This window comes from the organism of the source record quoted next, assembly GCF_019968955.1.
Source record: "MAG: Porospora cf. gigantea A chromosome Unknown PgA_NODE_1114_length_7809_cov_342.905, whole genome shotgun sequence".
In the NCBI taxonomy this organism is placed as follows: domain Eukaryota; phylum Apicomplexa; class Conoidasida; order Eugregarinorida; family Porosporidae; genus Porospora; species Porospora cf. gigantea A.
In genome coordinates this window covers 1-7,809 of record NW_027151286.1, presented here as the reverse complement: position 1 = coordinate 7,809, position 7,809 = coordinate 1, and the positions used below count along the sequence as shown (strand labels likewise).

The 7,809-nt window shown below is 54.2% G+C and overlaps 3 protein-coding genes across 6 annotated transcripts; all 3 read left to right on the top strand.

The window, feature by feature from the left end:
- Window positions 1-454: 454 nt before the first annotated feature.
- KVP18_004949 (uncharacterized protein) lies at window positions 455-2,805 on the top strand (the record flags this gene model as incomplete). 3 transcript variants are annotated; one of them, XM_067958055.1, is made up of 4 exons in its annotated part: window positions 455-935; window positions 963-1,435; window positions 1,464-2,093; window positions 2,122-2,805. In XM_067958055.1, the coding sequence occupies 4 exons, from the start codon at window positions 455-457 to the stop codon at window positions 2,803-2,805; spliced, it is 2,268 nt and encodes a 755-aa protein (XP_067813759.1). The 3 variants fall into 3 exon arrangements, with proteins under 3 accessions (XP_067813759.1, XP_067813760.1, XP_067813758.1); XM_067958056.1 differs by lacking the exon at window positions 2,122-2,805 and having other exon boundaries at window positions 963-1,480; XM_067958054.1 differs by lacking the exons at window positions 455-935; window positions 963-1,435 and having other exon boundaries at window positions 1,494-2,093.
- A 31-nt stretch (window positions 2,806-2,836) lies between these two features.
- On the top strand, window positions 2,837-5,164 carry KVP18_004950 (uncharacterized protein; the record flags this gene model as incomplete). 2 transcript variants are annotated; one of them, XM_067958057.1, is made up of 2 exons in its annotated part: window positions 2,837-4,723; window positions 4,764-5,066. In XM_067958057.1, 2 exons carry the CDS (start codon window positions 2,837-2,839, stop codon window positions 5,064-5,066), a joined length of 2,190 nt encoding a protein of 729 aa, XP_067813761.1. The 2 variants fall into 2 exon arrangements, with proteins under 2 accessions (XP_067813761.1, XP_067813762.1); XM_067958058.1 differs by having other exon boundaries at window positions 2,837-5,164.
- Window positions 5,165-5,234: 70 nt separating this feature from the next.
- KVP18_004951 (uncharacterized protein) lies at window positions 5,235-7,652 on the top strand (the record flags this gene model as incomplete). The annotated part of the gene is made up of 1 exon (XM_067958059.1): window positions 5,235-7,652. One exon carries the CDS (start codon window positions 5,235-5,237, stop codon window positions 7,650-7,652), a length of 2,418 nt encoding a protein of 805 aa, XP_067813763.1.
- Between the last annotated feature and the right edge of the window lie 157 nt (window positions 7,653-7,809).

The window sequence follows — 7,809 nt, the reverse complement described above, 5'->3', positions numbered from 1 at the left end:
ATCCCAGCAAGTTACCTATGATTGACTGCAATAAGCACGGCATCTTCAAGGTGCTAGGCAAGGGACTTCCTCCCGTCCAGAAGGTCGCTATTCGAGCTCGATGGTTTTCTAAGAAGGCCGTTGACAAGATTGAAGCTGCTGGAGGCGTTGCTGTTATTGGTAACTAGTGTCTCAACTGGTGTCGAGTGCGAGTGCATATAGTAGAAGGCATTCAGATGGCCTATTTCAACTGGTTTACTTGTTCATTGGTTACTTGTTCATTGATTACTTGTTCATTGAAGAGTTCTTGGACTGTGTTCGTATTTCGTCCGCTCTGCGCGTTGTTTACTAGAGTTGGTTCGTCCGCTCAGCGCGTTGTTTACTAGAGTTGGTTCGTCCGCTCAACTGCCCCATACGCGTTTACTCAATCACTGAAGAGTTCATTCATCACATTTGCAGGGATTAAAATCTCCAAATGAGTGTCTTTGCCAGAGTATCTAAGCTGAAGCACTTCGATGAGGGCTCTGCCGTCCGAATTGCCAACCCGTTGCTGTTGAAGCGGCGACTGGTGCCCCGGACTACTGACATCGAACCTGACCCTTCTTCCGCCCGGGAACTTAAGCGGAGTCTTTCTCGGGCGAGTGACCATCAGTTCGAGTGTGATGATGACGCTGTTGTCGCCTGCGCAGATGAGCTGCGCCAGCGCCTGCTAAGCGTCGGAGATAAACGGCAGAGGCTGGAGCCCGTTGAGGAAGATCCCGTTTACGTCTTGGAGGGGCCCGTTTCAGTCCGATTTGAAAACATATCTGTGACAGCAGTCACATCCACGGGTCCTCCGTGGGCTAAGCAAGTGGAGGAAAAGCAGATTGTAAAGAACGTGTCAGGGGTGTTGATGCCCTTCAGACTGACAGCGATCATGGGCGCGTCGGGAGCGGGTAAAAGCACGCTCCTCAACGGTGAGTACCTTGGCCCCTGATAAGCAGTCCTCTCGCGCAAACTTCGTTCCCGTGTCGAAGGGGAAGTATACTACAACCAGATCCGCGTTTCAAGAAGTCAAGCCCTTTCCTGTTCACGCTTTGTGCAGCAGGAGGACATTTTCTATCCATTCATTACGTCCTCAGAGCACCTCGAGGCGCAGTCAAGGCTCCGGCTTCCGATGCAGACGAAAGCTGACCAAAATACGAGAGCGCGAGAAGTGCTGGACACCTTCAACATGTCCAAGGTCGCTGATACACGTATCGGCCATGCTGTTGAGGGGAAGGCTGGGCTTTCAGGCGGGGAGCGCAAGCGTCTCTCTGTCGCCACCGAGATGATCAGCAGCCCACCACTGCTGTTCGCGGACGAACCTACTACGGGCTTGGACTCGTCGATGGCGGAGGTGGTCATCCAGAAGCTGAAGTACCTGACGCTTCGAGGCCATTGCGTCGCATGCACCATTCATCAGCCGTCTTCCACCGTGAGAGTATTGGGCCGCCTCAACGCAGCTGTTTCAAAAGTTTGACGATTTGATTTTAATGGCTGACGGGAATGTACTCTACGCAGGTGACACTATGGGTGTTGTGAAGTGGTTCAAGGATAAGTTTGGACTGGTATGTCCGAGCACGGCCAATCCAGCAGACTTTATCATCCGCGTGACGGGTATCTCTGACCATGTTGACAGACAAGTGAAGGTGGATGAGCTCGCAGTGTGGGCCGAGACGTGGCGACGCGAAGGAGAGGCCTTCTTGGAAGCTTGGTTCGCTGGGGAACGAGACGTTTTCTTCGACGAGATGCGCAAGATCTACTTCACCACGGCACAGCTTATGGGAGCTGGAAAAAAGTCGATGCGGCTTCTGGAAGACCGATGGCTGGACTTGGAAGACGACGCTTTCGGCCGCAGCGGATCCAAGCCCATTGAGTTCGCGGATTCCGAGGAGATCACTATCAAACCTGAAACCGTTACTGGGAGACTCCAGGTGGCTTCGTGGTGGCGACAGCTTCGAATAATGACCAGTCGATGCTACAAAGATGTGCAACGCAATCCTGGAGTTATGATGACGAAACTCATCCAAGCCATCATCGCGGCAGTGCTGATCTCCATGTTCATTTTTCAGCTGACGTTCAGCCTGGTTGATGTGAGTTGCCGGGGGGCTCCTCACACAGTGCTACACTCGTGTCGGAGTCACACAGATGCTACTCATGCAACAGTGTATGTCCAACGCTATGGGGCTCTCATCTGCTTTCGCCAAGGACCAGCCCGTTGTGCTGCGAGAGCACGAGGAGGGTGTAGTCCGAGGGGGTTACTTCATGCTGGCTAAGATCATGGCTGACTGGTCGACTCAACTGCTGATCCCGATTCTTTTCAACATCATCGTGTTCTACACTGTCCGGATCGACTATCCAGACGACGTTCTCTCCATGATATTCAGTTCGCTAGCACTAACTCTCGCCGCTAACGCCGCTCTTTCCATCGGCTATATGTCCTCCGCTGTAGCGCCGACAATGGAGCTGGCTATGGCGCTGACTGTAATACTAATCGTGCCTGCAATGTACTTTTCTGGCTTCATGCGCGATCTGAGTACCATGCCGGCTTGGATTAGCTGGGTGCAGTACATCTCCGTCTTCAAGTGGGGCATGATCGCATATACCACAATCGTCTTCGAGGGGAATTACGTGGAGACTCCATCGGGGTCAATTCCAGGACATGTCTTCCTAGACACCTTAGGGATCGAGACTAGCCAGTTTGGACTGGCGATTGGCGTGCTCATTGCCATGTTTGTAGGGTTCCGCGTGATGGGGATCGTGATTTATAGCATGATTCTACGCACCAAGCGCGAGACAGAGTGATCGTCGTGGTGGAATAATTAAATTATTTTAGATGCTAGTACCCCCAGTGACATCTAAGAGCTGCCGACTCACAGCGTCACTCCTGTCGTTGGTCACTAAATCGAGCTCACTGGATCTGACGCGTGATTCAGACCCCGCCGCGGCCCCTCGGTTGCTCCAGCAACCGGAGTGCCCCTATCTGATACAAGAGGCCTCGACAGAAAACGCCTTCCTCAAGATGGACTTGAAAGAGAGACAGAGACGAATTTGGCGGTTCTGGTCTGGTGTTTACCGAAGTCAGGAGTCTCGCTGGGGACCTGTTCTGCCGTCGAAAAAGTTGCTGGAAGTTATCCCTGCGGACTGCGACCTCACCGGAGCGGAGAAGGGCTTTCTGTTCGCATGCATCTGTGGACTCGGTCCGATGTTCGAATTGGACCCCCAAACCGGCCGACTCAGGAACACTGACAAGGGAGTCTCCGCAGACTTCAGCCTGTTTAACACTTGCAACATCGCAATGCTTGAGAAGCTGTCTGCTTGGCATTGGCTACAGATGCACGATGAGGGGCTCCTGGAGCCAACATCCAACCCCAGTGTGCTCCTCTCGTGTTTAGGACTCAACGATCGCTTGCAGTACCTGCGAGAGATGACTTCTACTAGAAGCGTCCCCTGGCTGGAACAGGCTCGATGGTTGGCGGTGGACTGCATGGGGGAGGCCTCCAGTCAGAGCAGGATGGAAATAGTGCAATCTATCACATCGGATATGAGCATGCTTCTCCAACTGCTGGAGGAGCTGGATAAAGAGGGGAGCGAGCGCATTCTCAAACGCAACCTCATCATCATGCTTTTTCTGAACTTCCTTGGCTGTGAGCCGACTAAACACACCCTGGTTGACTACCGTATGGTAGCGCATGGCACTTCGCAGGCCTTCTGCACGATTCGATGCGGCCTTCTGAACGAAACCTGTCACCAGCAGGACCATTCCAGACTTCTGAGCGCCACGATGGCGTCGCTCCAGACCGTCTCGCGAGGCTGGGCTACTTTTGGTCGGAACCTGGGGGTGAACACGACTGTGGTACCGGCGTCTACGATGTTGTTTGGGCTGCAACAGCTAGACGGAGGAGGGTTCTATCCTTTGTTTCTGAACCCGCATGCCCTCTGTCGCCAATCTTGGAATGAAGCAAAATGTCACCCAGGCATCAGAGACTTCCCATGTTTCGCAGACTCCACCAACTTCACTGATCTGTCGCATGCATTTGGAGAGCCTGTCCGAGAAAGCAAACACTCAACCTGCCTCACCGACCTGCTTTCCTTCACGAGAACCTCCGACCGAGGCTGCGATTCACATCCGAACTGCCAGCGGAAGTCAGACAGGATGCGCTTTGTCCCTCTTCGGGCTAGAGACCTCGCTTTCGCCAACGACGGCTGCGCGGTCGTACGGCAGCTGAGGAAGCTAGAGGCCGTGCGACAAGTCGTCACCCGCTTTCCCGGATGTTTCAACCTGATGCTGCACGACTTGAGCCTGCCGGAAGCTGATATATCCAGGCTGCGGCGGCAGCTCGTTGTGGCTCTGTTGCTCGGTCTAGGCGACGAAGCCATCGGTGATATCGAAGACGTTGAGGCAACCGACAACGAAGGGACCGGCGCAGCTTTCTTCTTGAGAACAAACGCCTTGTGCTTTTGCCAGCACTCGTTCTTGCCGTTTGAGGAGAGAAGTCTAGCGGTTGGGCTGATGCTTCGGTTTGCCACACGTAAAAGGCCTGCGTGGAGCGAGGTTGAACAGACGCTGACAGACTGGTGGAAAACGTTACAACCTGTAAGACCTACACTTTACGAGATTGAAGGCGTGGGCTATGATCAACATCCTTCAGATGACTGGGGATTGGCACCAAAGAAATCCGCAGCAAAGACAACTGCAGAAAAGGATGCCGCAGCAAAGAAAGTCAGAGTATACGCTTCCTCAGCTGTGTCTTCTTTCTCAGCTATGTCTTCTTTCTCGAGGCGCAGCGAACTACAGACTAAGCTGCAAAGACGGCGGGACGCTGGTCTCATCCCCAACCGCCCTGTCCAGCATGTTCCCGAAGAGCCTCTCGCGCCAGAAGACTGGTTTCCTTCCCAACCGCACTCTCCAGCCTGTACCGAAACTCGACCACGGAAGCAAAGGAAAGAAAAGAGGGTGCGCCGAAATCGACACAAAATCGATTGTCAAGAGTCCCAGCGTCAAGAGTCCCAGCATGTCGACACAACCGAACCTCTGCCAAGTCGTTGGCGATGTCCACACATAAGGCTTCGCTGGCCACACTGCTCCGAATCATGGACGGATTATTCAGAGGCCCCATGGGTTACCATCGGTGAAGTGCATTCGGTGTCTCGAACGTACTGACGACTACTGAACAAACAGAAGCCTTGCGGTGCTGGAGCACTGGAACGGGCCATTTGAAATTGCAATATACATGCGAATCGTACCTCAGGGGAACAGGCTTCTGGCAGGCCACACTATGATTGCCTCACTTCCTTTTACCTTCGACTATGCGGCCTCGCCACCTGAAACGGACCTGGGCGGAAGCCGGAGTCCTCGAGACGTCTTAGATCTCGTACCAACTCTTTCAACGAGCGCCCCCGTCAAGCAGGAGTCTATTGTCTCTATTCGACCCGAGGTTTGCTCCTCGTGGCCGCGCGTTCCATTAGTGGGCTCACCTTTCGAGAATGTCAAAGGATTCACAGCGGACGACTTCGAGGAGAGGCGTCAGTACCTGCGCGAGTTCTGGTCGGAGGCCTACAGTCGAAAGAAAGGTGGCTCGCCTCGCAACTCATCGGTTCTGCCACCGTACGATATGCTGGAAGCCATCCCTGCGGACTGCGACCTCACCGGAGCGGAGAAGAGCTTCCTGTTCGCGAGCATCTGTGGACTCGGTCCGATGTTCGACTTGGACCCCACTACCGGCCGAGTCGTCGTTGACCGAGGATACCTTTCACCAGACTTCAGCTTGTTCGACACCTGCAGCGTAATCGTGCTCGAGAGGCTGTCTGCATGGCATTGGCTACAGATGTACGATGATGGGCTCCTGGAGCCAACATCCAACCCCAGTGTGCTCCTCTCGTGTTTAGAACTCAACGATCGCTTGCAGTACCTGCGAGAGATGACTTCTACTAAAAGCGTCCCCTGGCTGGAACAGGCTCGATGGTTTGCATCGGACTGCCTGAGCGACGCGCAGAACAGCGCACGCATCGAGCTCCTAGTACGGTGCGATGCTGCCATGGCTCTGCAGCTCCTAGAAAGCTGCCGAAACGTGATATCTGAGGACCAGTTCCTTGAGGCGCGCCGCATGGTTATCGTGTTGGTCTTGTACTTTCTGGGACACTACGGTAGCGATGGCAAGTCCGAGATGCTCTGCAACTTCATATCCCACGGCCTCCAGGCTGTGCGTTGCGTTGTGCTGACCGGCAACGTTCACCAGAAGCAGATGTCACACTTGAATCTGGAGGACGACCCTGTAGTGGCTCGCGGTTGGAAACTATTCTGTTTCAGCCTCGGCGTTCAGGTGCCTCCCGACATGAACTCCGTTCTCTCCTCTCTACGCCGCGATGACTGTGGAGGGCTGATGCCGGTGTTTCTCAATCCAATGGCATTGCTGAACAGGACATGGTCTGAGATATCGCAACACTGCTCATTTCGAGGGTATTGCATGCATCCCAGCTTCCAGCAGCATCGGTTTCCATGTCGGCCACCATCTCTGCATCGTTACTGGTCGGTCCTCAGTGATCGACGGTCTTTGCCTGATTCACTGCGACCTCTGATACGTCATTGCGCCATCGGAGTGAATGTACAGAGAGGCAGGAGCTCCTTGCCGCCTGCTAAATTTTCACTGCTACAGCCATCAGACGTGGCGGCTCCATGCGCCTCATGTCGGCATCTTCGGAAGCTGTCAGCGTTGCAAAAACTTCTCACACGGCAGCATGGACCCTGGAACCCAACAGAGAACTTTTCGACATCTCCGAAAACTAGACGCATTGTTAGGCAGAAACTGGCTATCAACTTGATGTGTGCGCTCGATAGATCTCCCCAAAGTGTGCCAGAGACGAATCCGGCGGCCGCGATTCCGACGTCCCTGACCGAGAATCATGGAGTGGTCCCTCTCGCCAACGCTGGCGTGCTCTGCTTCTGCCAGCACAAGCTGCTGTCCAACAAAAAACGAAACATGACATTTGACCTCTTCTCATCGTTTCTCGGCAAGAGTATGCCCACATGGGAGACTGTGGAGGCCAGTCTGACTGCCTGGTGGAATTCCCTCTGTTGCGAGGTGCCGCTGCTCGACTGTGAGTCGTGGGGCTACACTGTCCGTTCTGGGGAAACGAAGAAAGACAGACCATGCGGCTCCCGACCGCCTGATGCTGGATATTTGACACGAGCGGCGAAGATGCGGGAGAGATTGAACCAAAAGCAGAAGAGACTGATCCCCCCAAAAGCGGGAGAGATTGATCCCACCAAAACCGAGAAGATTGTTAGCAAAAAAAGCTTGACACCTCCACGACCCGGCATGCACTCAAAAAGAAGCTGGAAACGCACGAAGGGAAGGGATGTGGTCCCTGTATCTGACGCCTCCAACTTCAACGCCTCCGACGCCGCCAACGTCTCCAACGCCTCCGACGCCGCCAACGTCTCCAACGCCTCTGACGACTTCAGCGCCTCTGATGACTTCAGCGCCCCTGACGAATCTGAGGGCTGCCCACTGGGCTCTACGCTGGCATTTGTGGCGACAGAACGAGCGGCGTGGCACGCGTTAGGCGACCCCAGAGTATTCGGCCTAGATTCCACCCACATCATGCAGGAATGTCCGATTGGTGGGCTGCTGGCGGTCAGCGTAACTTGAGATTGTATTTCATGACGAATCACCATTATCACAAAAACGAAATTTTCATGCGAATCACAGGTCCTTGCCAGCACAGCCCCACTGCAAGCTCTGCTATGTTAGCATCCCTTTCGACACACGATCTGTCAGCTAGGGACCTGTCAGCCAGGGACCTGTC